General features: G+C 35.1%; 4 protein-coding genes across 8 annotated transcripts in view; 1 reads left to right on the forward strand and 3 right to left on the reverse strand.

Moving 5' to 3' along the window:
- LOC138335848 (protein SHQ1 homolog) overlaps nucleotides 1-24549 on the forward strand; it is a 32856-nt gene extending 8307 nt beyond the window's left edge. For 2 of the 3 annotated variants that reach the window (XM_069285006.1, XM_069285007.1), the window contains exon 14: nucleotides 376-3920. In XM_069285006.1, coding sequence (XP_069141107.1) covers nucleotides 376-834 — 459 coding nt within the window. In that variant the 3' untranslated portion in view covers nucleotides 835-3920. Of the gene's footprint in view, nucleotides 1-375; nucleotides 3921-21641; nucleotides 21732-24323 lie in introns of those variants that run through there. The other variant, XR_011210341.1, reaches the window with a different exon arrangement.
- On the reverse strand, nucleotides 354-9580 carry LOC138335847 (mucin-3B-like). 3 transcript variants are annotated; one of them, XM_069285004.1, is made up of 8 exons: nucleotides 8684-9580; nucleotides 6898-7035; nucleotides 6143-6316; nucleotides 5518-5718; nucleotides 4637-4882; nucleotides 4088-4223; nucleotides 3816-3897; nucleotides 354-2640 (listed from the first exon to the last, which is right to left on the reverse strand). In XM_069285004.1, the coding sequence occupies exons 1-8, from the start codon at nucleotides 8703-8705 to the stop codon at nucleotides 1912-1914; spliced, it is 1728 nt and encodes a 575-aa protein (XP_069141105.1). In that variant the 5' UTR covers nucleotides 8706-9580; the 3' UTR covers nucleotides 354-1911. The 3 variants fall into 3 exon arrangements, with proteins under 3 accessions (XP_069141105.1, XP_069141104.1, XP_069141106.1); XM_069285003.1 differs by having other exon boundaries at nucleotides 5512-5718; XM_069285005.1 differs by lacking the exon at nucleotides 6898-7035 and having other exon boundaries at nucleotides 5512-5718.
- Nucleotides 12569-15902, reverse strand: LOC138335851 (uncharacterized). The gene is made up of 3 exons (XM_069285009.1): nucleotides 15711-15902; nucleotides 15072-15138; nucleotides 12569-13083 (listed from the first exon to the last, which is right to left on the reverse strand). Exons 1-3 carry the CDS (start codon nucleotides 15818-15820, stop codon nucleotides 12946-12948), a joined length of 315 nt encoding a protein of 104 aa, XP_069141110.1. The 5' UTR covers nucleotides 15821-15902; the 3' UTR covers nucleotides 12569-12945.
- Nucleotides 16802-21606, reverse strand: LOC138335850 (cylicin-2-like). Its single transcript, XM_069285008.1, has 4 exons — nucleotides 21541-21606; nucleotides 18944-19174; nucleotides 18370-18561; nucleotides 16802-17607 (listed from the first exon to the last, which is right to left on the reverse strand). The coding sequence occupies exons 1-4, from the start codon at nucleotides 21575-21577 to the stop codon at nucleotides 16931-16933; spliced, it is 1137 nt and encodes a 378-aa protein (XP_069141109.1). The 5' UTR covers nucleotides 21578-21606; the 3' UTR covers nucleotides 16802-16930.
- Nucleotides 24550-25021: the final 472 nt, after the last annotated feature.

Below are 25021 nucleotides of genomic sequence, written 5' to 3' on the forward strand. Positions count from 1 at the left end.
AAAGTAACTTTTAGTTTGATAATTAGACGGTATCTTTGAATAGATTTAGAATAGGCATTTTCCATGTTAGCTTTTGTCCATGTGAGGTTCCCTAATGTCATTTTCTGAAATTTCCTACACTTTAAAGGCACTACATAGATGTGAGCAGGCTGATTATTTGTTTGATTGATGCTGTTAAACTATAGTTTTAATACAAGATTGCCATACTTTGCACTTTTTTTAAACATTTGCCATGCTATGGTGCTAGGATGGGAGCAAGTTGTAACCTTGTCTTTTGCATTGTCTCTCATCTTGCTGTCGGCTCTTTCTTTGATATAGGGAGACAACGTTTATCAAATGATTTGACAGACATCTTAAGTTTACATTTTATTTCAGATATCTGTTAAGAAAGACATGGTGGGACTGAATTTGTGTGAAATTGAAGCTGAAGCGGCAGAGGAAAATGACCGAAGTGTAGATGTTATCACAGAAAGTGTTTCACAGATTGGCTTACTGCCACATAAGGGCATTGTTCTCTCTAGTAACACCAAGGACAGTGATGATGACAGCACAGACCACAGTGACAGCACAGAAACTGATGATGATGGCACAGAGAGTGATGATGAGAGCACAGAGAGTGATGATGAGAACACAGAAACTGATGATAAATGTTCAGATACTGGTGTTGAAAGCACAAAAAGTGATGACAATAATAAACTTATGGAAAAGCATGAAGAAATTGATGACAGTTCATTTAAAAGTTCATTTAAATCTGAAAGTCACATAGAAAAATGTGCACAGATCTGTGAAATAGAAAAAGATGACAGTGAAAAATTTGAAAATTCAGAAAAATGAAAATCTTGGAAAGTTGAAAATAAAAGAAGAAGACATTTATTCAAAAGAAAAATGAAAAATTTAAAAATTCAGAAAAATGGAAATCTTGGAAAAGTTAAAATTAACATGGATGTGCAATATTGAACTCATGTCAACAGACTTGTAGGTGAGTGAGCCTTGAGTTTGTATCAATTGATAAACAATGTATCATGAAGTATAATTAACATGATTAAGTCGATTCACAAGTAAATATGTTTATAATGTATGTAGACATGTGTATGTATTTCTGTCAATACTTTTGACAGATTCATATTACAATAGCTTGTTAAATTACTTAGACATGATATCTTCACACATACCCGGTTTATGTGTGTGTATGTCTAGAAAATGAATAATTTTCATTTATTATGAGATATGAAAGTGTTGCTACCACTTAGCAAGTCACAAAGCCACAACAGGTATACATATTGGACTATATACAAATGTACAGCTGAAAAGGACATATCAGTAGATTGTCACACTGACGAGAGTATCTATATACAAGTATCAAGATGCTAAAAACAATTTTGACCTCACGTTGGAAAGAGAGCCTAAATATTTTGTAACCTAGAAGTCTCAAACCCCCATTGTAAATAGGTTATCGGTCAGTAGCTGACATCTCGCATCAGTTATGATCATTTAAATAAATCCAGAGATAGTCCATTTACACAGTAGGTCCGGAATACAGAGATGTTACCAATTCAGAAATGGAGACGGTGGACATAATGTTTGTTTTTGAGTCTTGATGGAAAAAATTCAAAATAAACCGCTGACTAGTTGCCATTTCTACTGTGCAAATTTGTGTATAAATCTTACCAACTGTGTTCATAGTGTATTATAAAGTCGTTCTGAAGGGAATGTATTGCATACTTATAACACACAAAGTGTGATCGTTGGTAAAGAACTATAATCATCTTTATATATACATTCCATTGCGTTAAAACAAAAGCTGGAAATTGATTGTGAAAGCTATATACATATGAAAAAAAATATCCTCCCGTTGTATCAATCACCATTAACGTCTTGTACTGTTCATTATTCTGTCTGAACGCCAATCCCTCAATCAAAGTTAGTTGGTGCATTACATTGTGGAACCGCTGGATCATCTGCGATTCTATCAAGGACAAAATAGTTGTCATTGAAAGTGTTGTCATGAGTTTCCGGCTTTAAACAGCCGGACGTTTCTTTTAATGTCCCATTTCTACCTCTGAGTTCTGCAGTCACGCGTTTTTCAACCAGAAAGTATCCGTCGTCTGTCTGATCATTACTCTCCATGGTATCCAGTGAAGTTGGTTCATTAGTCACCCTCTCTAAGACAAAGTAGTTTGCAGATTCATCGCCTACTTTACATGCAGTATTGCTTTTATACGGCTCTGATTTTTCTAATACAAAATAATTTTCCCGACATCTGTCTGGGACTTTTCCTGTGTCAGGCTGCTTTTCGCCGACTCTTGTATGCAGCTCTTCTTCCTTTTCCTGAACAATACCAGTACTGTTGTCGACCGACCAAGACGCATTCTGGAGACCAACAGAAACTGATAAATTGCTGGCATTAATATTGTCATAGGCGATGTAGCAGTAGTGGTGGTCATCGGTCTGACTACTGGTCTGACGGTGGTCATCGGTCTGACGGTGGTCATCGGTCTGACGGTGGTCATCGGTCTGACGGTGGTCATCGGTCTGACGGTGGTCATCGGTCTGATGTGTCTTTATTTCTGGATTTGCCAGGACTTCACATGGTATCTCGTCGTACACAACACCCTCTGGTCCAGGCAGAACACTGCGATTCTGAATAATTAGAATCTATATTTAGATAGCTTAGAGTATCCGGTTTATATGTTGGATCTGTAGATGACCATCAAATTGTATCACTCATAATGAGGGAACAAAAATCTTTTAAAACAAGGTTACTGTTACAGATTGTCAGTGCTCTAGCAGCTTCATTTCTGTATAGATTTTCACCAAATTATATAAACATAAACCGACAGAATCAAGACGTCTTGAATAGTTTTTTTAGCTCACCTGGCCCGAAGGGCCGGTGAGCTTATGTCATGGCGCGGCGTCCGTCGTCCGTCGTCCGTCGGCGTCCGTCGGCGTCCGTCTGTCCGTCAACATTTCCTTTAAATCGCTACTAGTCCTAGAGTTCTGCATGGAATGTAACCAAATTTGGCCACAAACATCCTTGGGGGAAGGGGAACAGAACTTGTATAAATTTTGGCTCTGACCCCCCGGGGGCAGGAGGGGTGGGGCCCAATAGGGGAAATAGAGGTAAATCCTTTAAATCACTACTAGTCTGCATGGAATGTAACCAAATTTGGCAACAAACATCCTTGGGGGAATAAGAACAGAGTTTGTATAAATTTTGGCTCTGACCCCCCAGGGGCAGGAGGGGTGGGGCCCAATAGGGGAAATAGAGGTAAATCCTTTAAATCACTACTTGTCCTAGAGTTCTTCATGGAATGTAACCAAATTTGGCCACAAACATCCTTGGGGGAAGGGGAACAGAACTTGTATAAATTTTGGCTCTGACCCCCGGGGGCAGGAGAGGCGGGGCCCAATAGGGGAAATAGAGGTAAATCCTATAAATCGCTATTAGTCATAGAGTTCTGCATGGATTGTAACCAAATTTGGCCACAAACATCCTTGGGAAAAGGGGAACAGAACTTGTGTAAATTTTGGCTCTGACCCCCCAGGGGCAGGAGGGGCGGGGCCCAATAGGGGAATTAGAGGTATATATTCTCATTCCTTCAGAAAAGAAACAATGAACCTGTATTCAGAACATTACTTGGCATTACAAACCAGGTGAGCGATACAGGCCCTTTGGGCCTCTTGTTTATTGAATGTACACGACAGGTAAACGGCATGCATCACATTACAAATGTATGTAATCCAGTAATCATCCGTATACTTGTATACTTATTATAATATGCAGTAAATAAACATTAGTTCAATAATACATGTACCTTTGGAGGCATAGTTGCCTTGCCATATGCAGGGCTGTTTGTGACCACATCATATTCTGTTGTCTCGGTAGGTTTCGCATTCCTAAAATAAAGATGTGAAAACAAGTTTCTTATTTACTAAAACATGATTTCTCTTTTAACCTACTAGTTGTGTAACATATGTATAAGGTTTTACATCATAAGGATAAATGACATCCATATATATGCCACCTGAAGATTTACTGTCTAGTTATCTATAAAATTAAAAAGATAACATAAAAGTACGTTTTTACCTGTTACCTCGACGAATGACAAATAAGACAATAACAATAATGGCCGCCAATGTCACAACCAGAACGGAGCTTAAGGCCGCTATTACAGGTGTACTGTTGGATGCTTCTCGGGCTGCAGTAGATTTGTCCTCCGAAACTGAAAGAAGAAATGATGGTCTTAATTATAATATACGTTTTCGTCCTCGTCTGTCTATGTGATGCCTCTATTACTAAAGATGATTGGCACACTATTTAGTGAGATAGCACTGTAAAAAGAACAAATATCCCCCTAGTACAAAGAGACACAAAATGAATATACCACAACCTCCATACCTACTCCAACAATGTTAGAGGTATATCTCGACGAGACACAATCATTACATGTACATTGTGTCTAACATTATAAATCAGAAGTTTCTCGTTATCATGCATCTAATATGATTGTATTACAGCCTACCAAAACATACATTCACACACACAACACATTGCTTATGGGGATATGGTCCTTAAATGATTGGCCATTACTGCCACCATATTGCTGAGTAAATTATTGATGCGTTATATAATTACCAGAGGTATGCATGGTATTGGATGACTCGGTAGTTGTGGGTGCTATACTGGTGGACTTTTTAGTTGTTTTTATAAAAAATGTTGGCTTTGGGGTCGTTGATCTGATGGCTGTGTGAGTCGTTGATTTGGTAGTTGGTAACCTTTGAGTTGTTAATTCTTTAGTCATTTGTGTTGCAGTTGTCTTTGAATGCGTTGTTCTCTTATAGGTTGCTGGTGTGGAAGAAGTTCCATTTGGATAATGTTTTACTGAAATACAAATAAAATGTAGTAATAAACTTGCTTATTATGATCGGTCAATATCGTGGCACGTCTGTTAATCATTTTTCCATCAATACTAACGTATACTTCTATCGCCTTGTAAAAACAGCATCAATTAATAGTAATTGAGTTTATAGTTTTCGGTAGCATCCTCAGTTGAACTTGATTGCACGTTTTATCGGGAATCCACTGTTAAATGTTATAGACAGATTAGATCATCATCAGATCGGCTTTTTCTTTTGAATTTTATCATTGAAAGCATAACGTCAATTCAATTAATCTTCATGGAACCCAAATTTACTTGAAGAGAATTAACACATGATGAATTGTATATGCCTTTGCATTTTATTATTCCATGAGAAACAAATGTGCATATTACATACGAGCTTTATAGAGACTATGTCAAACAAGCATTTGCTGTGGAAAATTACAAGTATCAAAAACCAATTAAAAATAGTTAATTACCTTTACTGCAGTTTATTTTAATTAAAACAAAGTTTATATATATATACAATGTATATTTGTTATAATCCAGAAAAATGGATAGAAATTAAATATGTTTACGGTGAACGAAAATTGTGTATAAATACAAGGGGAAATTATTCATAACAACATACATGTACCAGCAGCACAGGTGCAGTTTAAGCTCGGTAACAAGCAAGATCTGTCATAGCACTCTGTACAGTTGTACTGTAATTTTACTGTGTTTTGTCGGACGTACTCGATGGCATCTTGCCAAGAAATAATTCCCATCGGTTTCTTCAATGAAATCTTGACTTTAAAACTTGGTGTGGAATCGGGGCAGCTTTCAACTAATAAAATGACTAGAAAAGAAATTTGATTAGCTATAATATTATTTAAATTTAAAAGATGGTACCAGATACATTTTGACGCACATCATTTGGTTGTTTGATCTGCAATTTTAACTGTTTGAAAAAGGTCATAGTTTCCGATAGCTGATATGTATACATGTTTGTAAGCTATGCTATGAGACTATATATAGCTATGGCAGCGTAATATATACGGGTGCGTGTATGAGACGAAATTGTTTTAAAAGTATTCTTGATATTGAAATACATGTACAATCTAACAGTTTTCTCGATTAAAGCAGTTCAGTCAAAACGTATTTGTTAATTTAAAACACTACATAAAATATAATCATAACGCCTGTATCATCACATAATATACACTCTTGTATTACTACATGTATTTGTATATCACTGTTAAATATTAATATTATATACGTACCGTCAATTCTTTCCTTAGATGTGTTCCAGTCAATTCGATGATAATTTTGTAAAGTGAATTTCCAGTTCTGTGTTTTGATATCGCATGTTTCCTCCTTGCAGAATACTGTGACATTATAAACTACATTTCTGCTGCAAGTTGTACTACAACCGATGTTTTGAGGTTGTATGGAATCTAAAAAGAAGAGATATTTAAAAATATGCTACGTTTTGAAATTGGCGAAATATATATTGACTATTTTTTCACTGATAAAGAATGTGGTTCTTGACATCTGCATACAGTTTTGATTTTTTTTTGTAATAACCCATCATCATGCTTCAAGTAAAGATGCATTACGAGTGTGAAATATCAATAAAAAACCTTTCTATTCATTTCGATAAATAGAGTAAACCTTATACAACAGCAAAATACACCCAGAATATACTACTGTATGTAGAAACTACTTATGTAGTTTCACTAAAATATCATATATGAACTGTCGTGAAGGACAAATGTCGATTTCATAATTGTATAGGCTTATTCATCGATTGGGTTGTTGTGCTATTGTTGAACAAAAATGATAGAATGGGGAATCGTTGGTTTCCGGTGATAGGTGAATAGGAGCTTTCATATTTTGTAGATTTATATCTAAAGCGGATAGTTTGTTTTATCCCATAACTATGAATGTTAATAAAGTAGGGATAATCACGTCATTCCTTAAAGAATACGCTGGTAGTGAAGGCGTCAACTTACATGCTATGTGATGAAATATTTACCTGTATTAAGTGTTAAACAGGAAATATTTCCAATGTTCATCGTATCAGCTTGTGGATAGGATAGACCAATAGATGACCCAATACACGCTGTGTAAACCACCCAAATAGAAATCAGTCGACGATTGGCAGAGTGTGTCTCTGTAAATGGTTTGATCATAGGTCACTAATAGGGTACTACGGTAAAAGTTATATATTTATCATAGACCACTATAATAAGGTATTACGGTAAAAATTATATATTTATCATAGGCCACTATGTAATAAGGTATTACGGTAAAAGTTATATATTTATCATAGGCCACTATAATAAGGTATTACGGTAAAAATTATATATTTATCATAGGCCACTATGTAATAAGGTATTACGGTAAAAGTTATATATTTATCATGCATAGGCCACTATGTAATAAGGTATTACGGTAAAAGTTATATATTTATCATAGGCCCCTATGTAATAAGATTTTACGGTAACAGTTATATTATTTATCATAGGGGCCCTTGTAATAAGGTATTACGATAAAAGTTATATATTTGTCATAGGCCACTATAATAAGGTATTACGGTAAAAGTTATATATTCATCATAGGCCACTATAATAAGGTATTACGGTAAAAGTTATATATTTATCATAGGCCACTATATAAGGTATTACGGTAGAAATTATATATTTATCATAGGCCACTATGTAATAAGGTATTACGGTAAAAGTTATATATTTATCATAGCCCTATTTTTAATTATACGGTAAAAGTTATATATTTATCATAGGCCACTATGTAATAAGGTATTACGGTAAAAGTTATATATTTATCATAGGCCACTATTTAATAAGGTATTACGGTAAAAGTTATATATTTATCATAGGCCACTATGTAATAAGGTATTACGGTAAAAGTTATATATTTATCATAGGCCACTATGTAATAAGGTATTACGGTAAAAGTTATATATTTATCATAGGCCACTATGTAATAAGGTATTACGGTAAAAGTTATATATTTATCTAGGCCACTATGTAATAAGGTATTACGGTAAAAGTTATATATTTATCATAGGCCACTATGTAATAAGGTATTACGGTAAAAGTTATATATTTATCATAGGCCACTATGTAATAAGGTATTACGGTAAAAGTTATATATTTATCATAGGCCACTATGTAATAAGGTATTACGGTAAAAGTTATATATTTATCATAGGCCACTATGTAATAATATATTTATCATAGGCCACTATAATAAGGTATTACGGTAACAGTTATATATTATTTATCATAGGCCACTATAATAAGGTATTACGGAAACAGTTATATATTTATAATAGGCCACTATGTAATAAGGTATTACGGTAACAGTTATATATATTTATCATAGGCCACTATAATAAGGTATTACGGTAACTGTTATATCTTTATCATAGGCCACTATGTAATAAGGTAATTGAAGATTATTAAAATCGATTGGTTGTAACCAATCAAAGGGTCTGATTTTATAATGATTGAAGCTTGTTAATTCTTGTTACTGATTTCGCAAATAATGAACCAAAAACTGATATAACTAAGACAAATTGATTTAAGTTACATACATGTAATGAACAATACTAAGTTTCGACCCAATCTGCACTTTACTTTCGAGAAATCGGAGTCAGAGACATAAAACTTAAGTCAGCATCATACCAATAGTCATCGTATACCTACACTCATTCACCCGACAATACATGTATATCTAATAATTCTACAACTCTGAGTATAAGAACATGGGTTAAGTGACCATGATAGCTTACTCACCGCAACGTCTTTCTGTATCCATAGTGACGCTCAGAAATCTGGACACTGTGGTAGCAAGTTCACAGATAGTACTCTGGTGCGCTTCCAAAACTCAGGAAGTATTACAAGGTATTGTTAAAGACATAAAAATGGCAATCAATTGACTTTGTCAATAGTTATTTTGTTGTATACAAAGAAAAAAAACATCACTCGTGAAATTGGTTTAAATAGCTGTTATTACCAACAAATTACAGGAAGAAATATTACATTACGGACATTGAAATTGAAATAATCACTCCACGTCGTGGTATGATGGATTGAGGATACTAGGGAAATAATAAGATGTGTGATGTATTCTATACAAATTCATTATGCACTACATTCGTGTAAATAAAGCGACCGGGAAATAAAACATTGTCCTGAATGCTGATTTGGGATCAAGGGGCTTGTGTTATCACTACAGAACATATTTCTTCACATGTTTGAAAACATATACATTTAGCATAAAATTCCATATACCACATTTGACAAATTCTCAAATCCAATTGTAGATTTATACACTTTCTAATACACGTCTTTGGCTTTTCAAAAAAAAAATGTTTAGCTTACAGTTGTACATTTATTCCTAAAAAATAAATTTACTGTCTAAACTATGTTTGAAGTATATAACATAAGACGAGTTTGAACTTTGAATATATTACATTAGTAATTCCCTCCAGTAACTCTGCTAACTTCATTCAACATAAGGCTCATGATGTATCAAACAGCCATTTTAATGGTGAACACCGGGATTATGACACGGATTGGCTAAGGATCCTCCTTATTGCGGTAATAGGAAGAAAATATTGCTGTGGGTAGTTGAATATTGGATACCGATATAGAGGTGTGTTGGTGATAAGTAAACATTTGAAATAATTCACTCAAACTTTTTCTGTTTTGTTTTATTCAATAAATCATGTAAAATATGAAATAATTCTTCTTCAATAATCAATTTAAAATATGGAAATTGGTATGAAAGTCTTTCTGTGAAATTTGCATGCCTATTGAAAAAAAAATACATAAAAATGTACATACATTTTACTTTCCTGATTTTGAACACAAACTTACTATCACTTCATTAAAGATATATTCGTTTACACTTTTTACAACAAATTCATTCACATCTCTTCAAAATAAAAAAATACATAATTTAGCAACTTAGTTAGGTAAGGGTATTCAGTACGATACTGAAGCAAAGGGTATTCAGTACGATACTGAAGCCAAGGGTATTCAGTACGATACTGAAGCTAAGGGTATTCAGTACGATACTGAAGCTAAGGGTATTCAGTACGATACTGAAGCTAAGGGTATTCAGTACGATACTGAAGCTAAGGGTATTCAGTACGATACTGAAGCCAATGGTATTCAGGATACTGAAGCTAAGGGTATTCAGTACGATACTGAAGCTAAGGGTATTCAGTACGATACTGAAGCCAAGGGTATTCAGTACGATACTGAAGCCAAGGGTATTCAGTACGATACTGAAGCTAAGGGTATTCAGTACGATACTGAAGCTAAGGGTATTCAGTACGATACTGAAGCTAAGGGTATTCAGTACGATACTGAAGCCAAGGGTATTCAGTACGATACTGAAGCCAAGGGGATTCAGTACGATACTGAAGCTAAGGGGATTCAGTACGATACTGAAGCTAAGGGGATTCAGTACGATACTGAAGCTAAGGGTATTCAGTACGATACTGAAGCTAAGGATATTCAGTACGATACTGAAGCAAGGTATTCAGTACGATACTGAAGCTAAGGGTATTCAGTACGATACTGAAGCTAAGGGTATTCAGTACGACTGAAGCTAAGGGTATTCAGTACGATACTGAAGCTAAGGGTATTCAGTACGATACTGAAGCTAAGGGTATTCAGTACGATACTGAAGCTAAGGGTATTCAGTACGATACTGAAGCTAAGGGTATTCAGTACGATACTGAAGCTAAGGGTATTCAGTACGATACTGAAGCTAAGGGTATTCATACGATACTGAAGCTAAGGGTATTCAGTACGATACACTGAAGCTAAGGGTATTCAGTACGATACTGAAGCTAAGGGTATTCAGTACGATACTGAAGCTAAGGGTATTCAGTACGATACTGAAGCTAAGGGTATTCAATACGATACTGAAGCTAAGGGTATTCAGTACGATACTGAAGCTAAGGGTATTCAGTACGATACTGAAGCTAAGGGTATTCAGTACGATACTGAAGCTAAGGGTATTCAGTACGATACTGAAGCTAAGGGTATTCAGTACGATACTGAAGCTAAGGGTATTCGGTATGATACTGAAGCCAAGGATATTCGGTACGATACTGAAGCCCTTATCGTATTAAATATCCTTGGCTATGCAATGATTTATAATAAAAAATACACAGGGAATAAAACTCTTATACATTTTTGTATGATTATATAAATGAAACATATCAAGAGAAATAACTCTGCTTCGCTTAAATTTGCATAAATATGCATTACTGCAGTCTGAGATACAAAATGTCACTGTTTGAATAGAAATTAAGGTGCACATTGTGTCATCAACAAATGGTCGTCGTGAATCATGATGTTCACCTGGAATTTCTTTGTGTGAAAAACACGTGTGACTGGAATGTGTCCTTACGCATTTTCAATAATATGACATTCTCACATATACATCATGCAGAAATAAATAGTATCTATGTCATAATGGTAATATTTTCTATATGTACATGTATATATCAATCAATCAATCAATAATATTATATTTAAGTGTGACATGTTAATAAGGGCACGAAGTGCGAAGCACTTCTAAGGTAACAGAAACACGAAAATATAAGAAAAAACACAATCTTCAAAATTCAATCCTACACACTGACAGTTTCAGTTTGCGGCCGCCATTTTTTCATACATATTGGAAGGTTGTGCGTTGCTCCGGTACTGCTCTCCCCATTAAATATATATTTAACTAATGCAAATGCATAACAGGGGTACTAAAACATTTTTTATTATTTTTAAATACACTTTGAAAATTAAAAGCTATAGAATGTAGTCAAATATCCACCAAGGCGAAGATTAGCACAAGGAATCATGACGTCACATAACGTCAACAAATGGCGCGAAATCATAGGATTCGCATGAACACAGAGAAATCCGAATCTTTGAGTTCATTTCTTTGAGTTTATGCTAGAAAATGTTTACATCATATACTAATATAGTTTACAGTTTGTCCTTTTATTTCTAATTTATGTCTTTTACATGAAATAGAAAATCAAATAAACAAGTAGAGCTTCGCTCTTCCTATGCCGTGCATGATTCATATCAAAACATCTAGCTGCGCCCTTTAAGGCCTTGCCTTCAGTCATATTATATACATAAAACGATCTAGTATATATTATGCAAAGGCATAAAGCCAATATCAACATCCAGCCTGAAAAGGGTTACGAGACACTGTTAAGCATGAAACTTATTATATCAAAAATATAAATATTTACATATTATTACGATCAAATGAAGATAACTTTACATCAAATAATCGTAATGAATTGGCGGACAAAGTATGAATGTGGTAGGGACGATCCCTACCGACGATTCACAGAATCATGGGATATAGCTACCAAAGTAATGTTACATTAAAATATTTGAAGCACCATAATCAATTGAAAATATAACGTGAACATGAGAGAAGCCAGAATTTATAAGCGTCATCTACGTCCCTGGACTTCTATAATTATAATTGAACCTCAATAGTGGAACTCGCATAACTCGAATCAAATCTCCTGTTTAATTCGTGCTTTGTTTTGGGACCAACAAAACTCTCCACTTTATATTTTTATATGTTTAAATATATATATATATATATATTCTTTTGTTACATATAAACTTCACTCGTTTACTTGGATAATCCGTAGCAATACAATCTACAATAGTCCAGTCCCACAATTTGATTAAAATCATCTGTTAATGGAGAAAACGAACGAACCATGAACAGATGATTTCAACCAGATTGCAAATCTCACCAACTTTGAGTTAATGTTCTTTTACACGTGCTTTGGATACATTGACTCGAACGAATCAATAATGCCATATAATCTTGCGTAGGAAACCAATATTCGCATACAAATATGCATAAGGCTCACACGAATTCACAGAAAACTTTAAATAAGTATCTCCTCGATTGACTTGAATCGTCATTTATCATGTGCAAGCAATTTATGTTCAAACATAATACGCAAACGTCTTGTTCGGAAACAAAATCTCATCTCAGTGCATCATACACTATTTGCGTCAGGTTGGTCAGTCTTCTTTAGTGAAAAGGATTTCATTTTGGTAGGGGAACGTATTTGATCGCCCACGCTGGGTGTCGCAGAGAATCGCACTGAAGATTTCCTCTTTGAGCTCGAACGTCCCTGGAAAACACGAAATGAGCAACATTATAAAGGCCTTTATAGAATAATGAAAGCTTCTCTAATTTAATGATAGTCTTACTTTAAAGTTGTATTTCTGGTAATTTTCACTGTAACGATATGTCGTTTTAACATTTGATATATATATATTTGAACATGGACATGTAACTTGATGATTTAGCTCCCCAAAAACATATGTCGGCCTATAAGAGGGCCGTAATCTAGGGATAATATATTCCTGGTTTTGAATAAAACACCTCCAATCTCCGCCATATTCAGTACCTTCGGGTTTTGTCGGAATTCCGAATCGTATCACGTGACTGGCGTCAACACGTCCTGCACGTAGATATCCAGGTAACTAGCGTAAGCGCACATGTGTTTGTTTACGTTTTCCTTCTGGCTAATATGAGAAAATTGTGCTTGTTTATGTCCACAGGGCGATAATTTGAAACATCTCTTCCACACATGTAATTCAATATTGTGTGTATTAAAAATTGTAATGTTTTAGCATTAATTTCTTTGTACATCCAGTCTGCTGAGGTCGACCACGTGTTTTGTTTACGAAAAATTGTTGACATTTCTCTTGGTTTCAAAACTCTCGTATAAGGTAGCAAACAAGAGAAGAACAGCCTGGCCCCGGCCCCGGTCTATATTTTTATTAAGTGGGGAGTCCCTGTTTTGAGCCAGGCATAAAAATTTAAAAATCAAATATATTCTGAAATTGGTACATCCAATATGGAGGGTTTGATTTAAGCTTCAATTTTTTCAAAAATAAACATAACAAAAATGGGTTAGAGATTACAATTCTGGGCTCCTCCGGAAGTGCGTCTTGACCGGAAATGCTAGCTTTACTTGAAGAAAAATCCATAGCGCGGGTTTAGGCAAAAATATTGAAAAATCCACACGATCGACCTATGAAATAAATTAGCTTATTTTGCCATTGTGATAGAAGTGCTCAATTTAAGGTAGGTCTTAAGAAAAAAATTGAGTACAATTTTCTGCAATTTTGGGCTAAAAATCATGATATTTTGCAATTTTTCAGGTAGTTTTTTGTTGTTACCATGGTATTCACATGCATGAATAAGCGCAGAATTTGGCCAAATCTGTATCAAAATATCAAATTGTAATTGCAAAAGTTGTGCTGATTAATATTATATATACTTTTGTACAGGTATTTTTTACAGTTAAATGACGATATCTATATTTGTAAGGCATGCTCCTTATTTTCATAAATTGTCCAAATCTACTGTTTTCTGCGACCCTACTTCGGGATTATCGCGACGATGTTCGGAAGAGTTCGGAATGATTCGGTATCTTTCGAGCTTATTTTTTACGTGTACACGTTAAAAAGATTTTTTTACTTTTGTAATTAAAATACTTCTATTGCTGCAACTTTATAAAAAGTGGTAAAATTAGAAAGTTTAAACCTCGGACAGACGGAGAAAAATGTGTATAGCACCTATACAGTTTTTACTATGACAAAAAGAGCGAAAGTGATAGACCATACAACTTTAAGTCTGATGTATAACTGAGAATACAAAGTACAATATTTGTGTTGTGATTAAGAGAACTTTTAAATAGTTGCAGATTCCCCTTCCGTTAAAATCACAACCATATCAACAATATGCAGAAATGATACGTAAACAAAGAAGCCATGTTATCAAGTTTAAGTGCAAAATGAAACTGTTAAATATGATATGCCCAATCTCATAGGGCTGTGATTGAAGAGGGGGTTCACTAACAAATGGTTCGGCTTCTTCATTTGATGATAGTTGTTTATACATGTATAACAATATTGAGAGAGTACATACATTTCGTGATTCTTCATTTGATGTTAGTTGGTGAGATAACAATATTGAGATATTATCTATATTTCGCGATTCATCATTTGATGATAGTTGGTTAGATAACAATATTGAGACATTATATATATTTCGTGATTCATCATTTGATGATAGTTGGTGAGATAACAATATTGAGATAGTACATACATTTCGCAATTCTGTAGGAGGTGGTGGCAGGTTCATTGAGTCTAAAAACTTCCTCTGTTTCATTTTCCTGAAAAGAAAAAATACTATAGTAACCAACAGTTTTTGTTAGAGATGGGGTTTAAACGACATACGCTCTTGTTTAATGTTGTTTGTCTTTATATGAACTTATTGTAAATACCGGTATTCCCGGGTTATTTAATTTCACTAATTCGCAGATTCTTCCAAATTCGCGATATTTTAGACATTCCTAAATCTTTCAAACATCATTTTGTTTTTACATATCACACGCTGTCACTTAAATGGTGGTTTCAAAGGCTACAAATGTGATTAACAAAACCACCTTGAATAAGTTCTAAAGTAAATTGCAAAATTTTGCATCGGTATTTTTTACTTAATAAAGATAATGGTTGATTCAGATATTACCATGACACCATGGCACAATCAATATACGTATCCATGTACCTTATAATAGCCTTTATTTGAGATTTTACAGGATTTACCATAGAAATGTGTGTAGACTGAAATATGTTGCAAAGTTTTATTTTTCAGTGAAAGTGACAACTAAATATACGAAAAAATGTTAATGTTTCAGATAGTATCAAAGAAATTTTCAATTTTCTTCAAAAATATTGTACGTACCTTTTTCTATCCTTATCGAAAAGAGCAATGCATAATACGATCAGCAGAATAAGAACAATGCCAGCCACACCTCCTGCTAATGCATAACTGAAGACTGGCGTCTGATGCATTGGCAAACCAGATCCTGAAAGATAGAAAAATGTCCCGATTCATTGTTATAATTCTTAATTCCATGAACACTTTACATAAGATCGATTGTGGGCGAAAAAACCTTACAGTGACTCTATTAATTTTATAATACTATATACCGTATAGCCGGGTATTTACGTGAGTTGCATTTCGTGATTTTAAACTAAAAGAGAAATATGAAATTTTAGCGGGTTTGAATTTTTGCGATCTGGATAAAATTATTGAAGTTTCCACCAATTCTGAATGGGACATCACGAAAATATCATCACCATGAAAATACCCGGCTGTCTGGTAACTGTTCCGTCCATTATGAATGATGGCAAACTACGAAAGGAAAAAAAAGAAAGAAAAATTTACAACGAAATCCTCAAGATAATTTGTTAATGACGAGTAGATGTACACGGTAATGCAATTATAGAGGATGTGTCAGTGGATATGAAATTGCAGTCAAACACAGTAATGTTGTACGGGAAATGTCTATCTTTTTGTCATTGCCATGTTAAATTTCAAACTCTTAACAGATTGATTTAGTCATATATATGGTAGGTGACCATTTCTCGCCAAGTACAAGTTCTCTCCTTCGCATCTGTAGCTGCACGATTATGACGCAATTTTTTCATCAAAAAAAACCATCTTGCTGTTTTCCCCGTAAAATGGTCTGAAAATTCATCTTTGATCATACAAGTACACGTGCGATCGTGACTGCAATTGATACTCGGCGAGAACTAGTCACCTGCCAGTAGTATTTAGAGGATAAGTACTTACTCTGTGGTGTAACATTCTCCGGTGGTCTTGTCCTGACCTCAGTACTGGTCTCTAGGTGGATTCCATGCCTCTGAACAGATCCATTGACGGAGTCTAGGTGATCGGTATAGCTTGTCCAGCTCTCTGTACTGTTACCCTTATAATCGAAATAGTCACTTGTTGCCTCGTTTTCAATTCCTGTCGTTTTGACCTCACCGGAAGTTTGGTCTGTTATGACGCGTACATCTCCAGCAGTAGTTCCCGGAAGACCGCTAATTGTTTGTGATGTGGTTTCGATACTGATTAATGGTTCTTTGTTTGTAACACTGCTAACTGGATCGACGGAATCAAATGTAGTTTCCTCTGAATTCCCACCCACCCCTGTGAACAGCTGTCTGTGAGGCTATAGTGGTTGTTCCGCTGGTAACATTAATATCAGTAGTTTCAATGCTAGTTCCGTTTTCGTTAACATGGCATCGCCGACCATACCCTTTCCTTCTGTGGTCTCTTCCAGTAATTGATGATGTTGTGCTTTCGCCATTGTCCTTTCCTTTCTTTTTCTTGCCTTTCGTCTTTTTCTGACCTGCAGTGGTAGATGCAGGCTCTACTGCCCCAGTAACTTGATCACTACCGCTAAAGGTTTGTTCCCTGCTATTTCGGGATGTTACTGACATACTAGTTGTATTTTCATTATTGTTATTTCCCTTTTTCTTCTTCTTATCCTTTTTCGAACCTGAAGTAGTAGTATCGTCATGTTCCGATTCCGACTCTTCGTCTTTTTTACTTGAATTTTGCCCTTTTTCTTTCTTTTTTCCTGTCTTTGTTGATGATGATACTTTACTTGTCGTGCTTGCAGTGGTAGATGCATTCTTTTTGTTTTTAGGAGATTTATTTCTTTTGCCTTTTTTCATGTTCTGCGGTGTTGTGAAATGAAGCGTTGTTGTTGTTGTTTCTGGAGCTTCTTGCGGACCTTCCTCGATATTTGCATTTCCATTACCATTATTGGTTGTTTCAATGTTGGTAACTGTAGAAAAAAGAATCCATATATTTGGATAGGAAAAGGGGATTTTGACATGGCTGGACAGGCCAGTTATAATACCACAATAACAAATCAAACCTCCTATTGACGAAGTGTTCAGTAAGCACAAATATAAATTCAAACTAAAAGGGACTTTATTCTGTATCCAAAATATATCTAGATACATGTAGGTTACAAGATACGAAATGGCATGGTACACAGTACTTTATTCGTATTGCGTATCCAATTATTCGCGATTTGGCTATTACGGGTATATAATTCATTCATTTCACAAATTTCGCGTGAGACTGGGGGTGGCACTTCTGTTTGTGAGTTGGTTTCACTACCAAGATCGTGATAATTGCATTGTGTAATTGGGAAATCAACTGTTTACTGCACAAATGGAACAACCTTCGAATGCGCTTTACATGTATATTCTAAGTATATAAGTCAATCGTGAAATAATCAACATCTTAGTTTCTTATCAGTCTAATTCTAAAAGATACACCAATTCCTTTAGTTGTGTATTCGCTAATATAAAGACAAAACTAAGTAAAAAACATCATATAAACCTTGTACAATTTAATACGACTATTCCAATAGCCTAAAAATTAAAGAAAAAAAATGAAAAGCGCCTTCCATTTCTTCAAATCAATTTGAAGAATGACACAAAACCAATTCTTTGACACTCTATCCTCCCCCATTGCTCTAACAATTAAAAGACAAATAAATGTATTTGTATTTTCTCCCCTGCAGATTCAACTCTACCTTTGCAGTTGGCTATAAGTCGATTATCCTCTTCCTGACAATCGCAGACTTTATAGATACAGTCGAACTGGATTAGGTTCTGGTCCAGCATCTCCTGTACAGTTCCACACGCTAGCCTTTCCCGTTTCTTAGGCAGTCTTAGTCTCATCGTCTTCAGCTCAATATCGCATTCCTCACATCTTGAGGTTATCACTAGAGAAAAGAGAAAATCCTACTTTTTCTGAGGATTATACAAAAACTGGCGTTTTATTAAAGTAGCCAAAGCCGGGTTATGTTCTTGTCAAACTTGATAACTGTTGACTGTCGGACACATGTACAAGCACCATAAAGAATATCGGATACTTCAATATGCATGCAATAATGGAAATAACGCTTACTCTTCCGAGATACATGATATTTTTCATTTTCAATTTCAGTTTTCATTGACCATTAACTACTCCTGTGTTATACGACTTTTTTTTACATGTGTCTGATTATACAGTTTTACATTAGTTTATCTGGGGTCTTAAACAGCAAACAAATCTCATAAATGCTATGCCTTTAAAGTCAGTGTTACAAATCTACAATATAATACCCCATGCTTCTGCTCTCCTGCACAAGATCCTTCTTTCCTTCAGGAATGTCTTTAATCCATCGTTTTCAATAGGTGGCATGTTACGTTTAGTGGTGTCATCACACTGTATATCACATCCGCCGGTATCCTCACACCTCAGGGAGGCCTGCTGACACGTCGGTAACTTTCTAGACCCTAAGTCACATTTGTTCATCAGAGCACTCGTCAGGCAGTCCCAGTCACAACGGGACACTGGAATACAAAACATCTTAAAGTAAAAGTCGACAGAAATCAGAACACTTTGTCAAATGTCTGTAGGGTAACAAGTAGATTCTCCCAGTGCGGTCAATGTTACCCAGTAAGTAATAGTAACAAAGAACAATATTAAAGGTTGTAGCAAAACATCGACAGAAGATCAGAACAATTTGTCACATGTTTGTAGGGCAACAAGTAGTTTCTTCCAGTGGCATCAATGTTACCCGAGAAAAACTCGTAAAGTAACAAAGGACAGTATAAAGTGCGTTGTACAAAAACAATGACAGATATTTATTGTTGTTATGCTTTATACTTCGCACTACAAAATAAGCTTCCATCTGATGTAAATAGAAGCGTTGTTAACCAGCAAAGACATTTTAGAGAATGGATAACTGAAAGAAAAAAGTTGAAGAAGTTTAAACGCCAGCTACATGTACATGATGGGAATGATGGTGATTACAGCGGGACCAACAGTGGGGACATTTAATTAAGAAAGAAATCGAGAAATTTGATATTCAAAAATGAAATATTTTAAAAGCAATCCAAATTGAAAAATAGGAGATCGAATAGTCCAGATGAAGGAATTTCTATTTTCCCAATCTATTTAACGATATGACAAGAGCGTTCTTATTGTCTCATATATGCAACACAATTGGAAAATTTTGTATGTGCAAATTGGCAATTTCGTAATTAACGATGTTTCGGCTGATAACGCATGGTACTGATTTATAACACCGAGAAAGGTCTACACAGGATAAATCGTTAGTACCTGCACAGAAATAGATTCTGAAGTAAGTTGAGGCATTAATAATGAAGCAGGTGGATATCAAGTTATTAATTTCTACTCAAAGACCTTGCAAGGAAATCAAGAATCAGCTTCTCTTTTGTTGCCAAATATAGCAAACTTAGTGCTATTCATAAGACGGTATGAATCATTGAATGCTGCCAATTTCTAAAGTGTCAATTGATGGATTATCGGATATTGTGTTCTATAGTGACTGAACGAAATAAACTATGCGTAAAGGTAAACAATTGACTGAGATTGGATTATTTGAGCTAAATCTTAATACGATCGTAAATGTCAACAGGTACATGTATTAGATGAATTGATACTGTAATGATTATGCTTGAAGTATTGGCAGCTGTTTACATTGCCTTCACAGAAAGAGGACAAGAGCAGGGACTTCAGCAAACAACGATAAAACAAAGGCTTCACCAAATTTTCTGTACAGTAAACATCTGCTGATATATTCCAACTTATTTCTGTAGAGATTATATATTGTGTTTTTAAGCCAAATGACATCTTTACGAAGATTTCATTTCTTGATTTACAGGTAAACACTCTACTGTAATTTAGTTACATCTTTTTCGCGACGAAATTTCCAAAAATAATTTGCAAACGAAATACAGTTGGTTTACAGTACGATTAATCAAGTGAGGCTAAATTTAAGATATTTTGCGGGGGATAATTAGAATTCTCAAAAATCAATCACAGCGAAAATGTTTCTAAAAGAATAATGTGGAAACATTAATATTTTAGTCGAAATCACGAATGAAAAACACGTGAACGGCTATAAGGTATGAGCCGTATAAAAATACGTGTGTAACAGTTTAACTGGATAATTTGGGCATAACATTATATCTGTCGCATTCTTATATGAGTTAGAATAGATTCCATGTTCCATATGTTTTTTACCTGCTATAGCAAATTCGACAAAAACAAATTAATAACGTTCAGTATCTCAGGAACACGACAATTACTGAGAGTTTTGTTCAGTGACAGAGTGCTGTTATTCCTTATTTGCCAAACTTGAAATCTTAAAAGCATAATGAATTAAGTCAGTTTACAGTGTGATGCTTGATTATGATATAAATCGTTAGTTCTTGACATTGTATCGTTATTTCGTGACATTGCATCGTTAGTTTTTGACATTGTATTGTTAGTTCTTGACATTGTATCGTTAGTGATTGACATTGCGTTAGTTTTTGACATTGTATCGTTAGTTCTTGGCATTGTATCGTTAGTTCTTGACATTGTATCGTTAGTTATTGACATTGCGTTAGTTTTTGACATTGTATCGTTAGTTCTTGGCATTGTATCGTTAGTTCTTGACATTGTATCGTTAGTTATTGACATTGCGTTAGTTTTTGACATTGTATTGTTATTTCTTGACATTGTATCTTTAGTTCTTGACATTGTATCGTTAGTTCTTGACATTGTATCGTTAGTTCGTGACATTGTATCGTTAGTTCTTGACATTGTATTGTTAGTTCTTGACATTGTATTGTTAGTTCTTGACATTGTACATATCATACTAATAATAGGTTTTTGTAAAACAAATACTGAAATATGTAATATTTACCTTTAAATGTGTATTGGTCCATTGTATTATAATCCATTTGTAAACCACAAACGTTATGGTCTGTTAAACAATTAATGTCAAACAGTTATGATGTTTTATAGACAAACGGAGACACTTTAGTGCTAAGATGTCGGCTGGACAATTACTCCGGAAACTAACGGAAACTGGCGGAAATAAACTACGACTTTCCTGTGAGTACCCCCGCACTTTGAATTGCGTTGTTTAGAGTTAAAAGTACACATGTAGTATGGGTTTTGTGTATCATGATAACATCTTGTTTGATTTTGCTGCTATTTGATGCATCAAATGAAGAGAAAGTTGGACTAAAAAATATTTGCAAGGATAATTTAACTTTTTGACATCCTTTGATGATCTTTTTTGATAATTATTGTGATTAAATATTTGTCATCTCTTTTGTTTGTTTCTTGTAAAGAAATAATGGTTTTGCTAATGTACAGTAATGGTACAGTGTATTTACTAATTTGATGATCCCTGCATCTCTCCGACTCTCATCCCAGCCGCTGTGACAGAGTGGTGAACATGTCTCGAAATATAACCATAAACCCTCCACCGAGTTCGAATACGGGGCAGTTGTCAGGTACTGACCGCTGGTCGGTGGTTTTTTTCCGGTTCCCCGGCTTTCCTCCACAAATTAACCTGGCTCGTCCTTAAATGACCCTGGCTGTTGATATGACGTTAAACTAATAAAACCAAACCAAATAAAAAATAATTCCAGATTTTGACTTGCCTTGAAACTTAAACAAACATATATCGATTTTGTTTTGATCTTTTCTTTTATTCTGGTTGTTATATCATCATCATCAATGTCATTACCGGATAACCCCCCTTTTTAAGCTAATGTATGCAGTGAGAGTGTAGAATGTCTCCTTGTGTTAGCGGGAGTGATGACTTGACTATAGTGTTACCTCATTGCAGTATATTCATTACACGCTAAGTACAAGGTGATTCATGAACTGGCTTCAATATTTCCTTTCCTTAGATGTTATTTGAACAGATTTGCTTTTTTACTATGTGGATAAAACCACCGAAATGTTATTTTGTTAGTTTGACTCAATCAGAATTTAAACAAAATATGATCATCAAGATAATATTAATCATTTTTCCTGTATATACTAATCCTTAGACCACGTCATTTATTTTGTTACACGAACGTTACAGCCTGATATCGATACACTCACTCGGCTGTAATTGGTGGCCTACCACAGTAATACTATAACAGCCTTTGGGATTATGTGTTACATTAGCTTTACGCATAATACCTGTACTATAGATACTGCCTTTGGACAACTTTAATGACTGCACTTGAATGATTAGCATGCTCCACTCTCAGTCCTAACACTACACCATTGCTTTGATCTAATACCTGCAATTGCTTGATAACGAATGTGCTACATGTACGATGACGTTTTTACTGTTTTGAATCGTGAACCACTTGAAAGGCCGTGATTAAGATGACGTAAATAAATCTTTAGATGTATGATGTATGGTCGACAGTAAGATACCGTTGTTTCCCCTTTGCCATGAAGTAACCGTTGACAACGTTCGGTAATCACCATCAGAACTATGTGTACCGTCAAAGAAGTTTGGAAATACTAGAGAAATACCTGGGCCCGGTTGTTCAAAGGATGATTAACTTAATCACTTAATTAATGAAATTAGTGAAATTTTCATTTTCTCTTTTGCTGCAGAATCTGTTATTATATCCGCACTGAAGTAAACAAGTAGGTTCCAATTGGAAGTCTTACGAATTTGTATTTCATCATTTTTTATCTTCCTTGAAAATTGTCGTTTAACTGTGATTAGTCTAACTACCATGTGAACAACTGGGACCTGGTAATATTTAGTGTTTCTGGGGATACAGATCCAGGATTTTGGTATATTTATATGATTATCGAGAGTTCAGTCATTAAGTTGCCACTCAAGTTGTAGAAAGTTGATTAAGTTAAACGTCCTATTAACAGCTAGGATCCTTTATATTGACGGCCTCTCCTGTATACAATGTGTTGCGGGTGTGAATAGTTGTATGTTTTGGGAGGCTGTAGTAAAGTGTGGTGTCTCCTTGTGATAGTGGAAACTCTTGCCTATTTTATAGTGTTGTCTGACTGAAGCATATTCCACCCGGTCACATTAAACTAACAACAGAAATACCAGTCGTCCCACTCCCTTTATGTGGAACATTAAGCAGTAGAAAAACTATCACTGTTATAGATGTGTGTCTCGGTCAGGGGATAGAACAAGAATAGAACACATAAATGTGATGACCGCTAACAACAAGACAATATTGCATTTACATTTTCGAACGGAGGATTGATAATGTTCTATTATAATATTTTGAGGTGCAACTACGTTCTAAAATGTAGTAAAGAAAAGCATAAGGTTCGAGAGAAAACATACCTATACCATTACTCTGAACGAGGGAGGGGATGATTTGTGTTGATGTTATTCGATAGATATGTGGATAGTCCTGGTATCTCTACATATCCTCTCCGAATTCACCTGTTCCAGGTGTGGTTGTGTCCATGCTTGTCCAGAAAACTGGTGCAAGGGAATGTCAGAGTTCCAACATCGAATATGAGAACAACCCGACATTGATTTAAATCCGCTGCCAATATGAAGCACATCCCTATGGTCCGTCTAATCTGCCCATTCGAGTCTGTATCGCTATATTGATATATAAAACGTCTGTGAATTCTGATACATGCTAGGTAGATCGTTAATTATGAATTGCACAGGTAATTAACCTCTGTATATATTGCTTTCAGTGTTTGATGCCTTCTCAGATGATAGTTTTAGCCGTAGTTCGCAGTCGACTATTGACCGACTGTCTGTCGCACTGACCTGGAGCCTATACACTGTAGGAAAAGGCATCAGGGCATTCTTACAAAGGTATTGGCACACTTTGTAATGTATAATATTTATAACAAGCATACATATCACATTAAGTAGTAATCTGTCCCAGCGTTCATTGCAGTCCCTGATTTTAATGAACAATGAATACTGTGATAGAATCATGAAGCATGGGACGCTCTCTGTCCATAACCGCCTGGTCGTTTTCTTTATATGTTGGAAAATTATTAAATTATTACATGTACTCCTATTTGAATTTAGGTTGAACAACAATTCGTATCGAAATATATATCTTTTGCTGGTACTACATTCATATTTAATGTTTATTCCTTCGTGTTTCTAAGTTCATACAAATATGGAACCTTATTAGTAAGAACATGCTTATTGAATTACCCTATATATAACTCGCAGGATGTGTTGATTCTGCTGCTGTTTGGTCGTGCTATGTTTGGTATCATGTCCCATACGAATAATTGTGTCTTACTGAACAAACCATCATAGTTATATAAGTGATCTGATTGGCCTATATCGTTGACCTAGCCTAATATCGTCCACCTAGCCTAATTTCGTCCACCTAACCTACTATCGTCCACCTAAACTAATGTCGTCCACA

This window comes from Argopecten irradians, chromosome 12, assembly GCF_041381155.1.
Source record: "Argopecten irradians isolate NY chromosome 12, Ai_NY, whole genome shotgun sequence".
NCBI lineage: Eukaryota > Metazoa > Mollusca > Bivalvia > Pectinida > Pectinidae > Argopecten > Argopecten irradians.

What these genes read in the sequence shown, in the direction of transcription:
- LOC138335847 (XM_069285003.1), bottom strand. Translation starts at nt 8,705, where the DNA reads ATGGATACAGAAAGACGTTGCG. An exon ending in GGATACAGAAAGACGTTGCG is followed by an intron (nt 7,036 to 8,683) that starts GTGAGTAAGCTA and finishes AACCATTTACAG; the next exon opens with AGACACACTCTGCCAATCGT. An exon ending in CACCTGTGCTGCTGGTACAT is followed by an intron (nt 4,883 to 5,511) that starts GTATGTTGTTAT and finishes TTTGTATTTCAG; the next exon opens with TAAAACATTATCCAAATGGA.
- LOC138335851 (XM_069285009.1), bottom strand. Translation starts at nt 15,820, where the DNA reads ATGCATCAGACGCCAGTCTTCAGTTATGCATTAGCAGGAGGTGTGGCT. An exon ending in TTCGATAAGGATAGAAAAAG is followed by an intron (nt 15,139 to 15,710) that starts GTACGTACAATA and finishes TTTTCTTTTCAG; the next exon opens with GAAAATGAAACAGAGGAAGT. An exon ending in CTCCTACAGAATTGCGAAAT is followed by an intron (nt 13,084 to 15,071) that starts GTATGTACTATC and finishes CGTGTTTTCCAG; the next exon opens with GGACGTTCGAGCTCAAAGAG.
- LOC138335850 (XM_069285008.1), bottom strand. Translation starts at nt 21,577, where the DNA reads ATGGATTATAATACAATGGACCAATACACATTTAAAG. An exon ending in CAGGAGAGCAGAAGCATGGG is followed by an intron (nt 18,562 to 18,943) that starts GTATTATATTGT and finishes TCTTTTCTCTAG; the next exon opens with TGATAACCTCAAGATGTGAG. An exon ending in ACTTATAGCCAACTGCAAAG is followed by an intron (nt 17,608 to 18,369) that starts GTAGAGTTGAAT and finishes TTTTTTCTACAG; the next exon opens with TTACCAACATTGAAACAACC.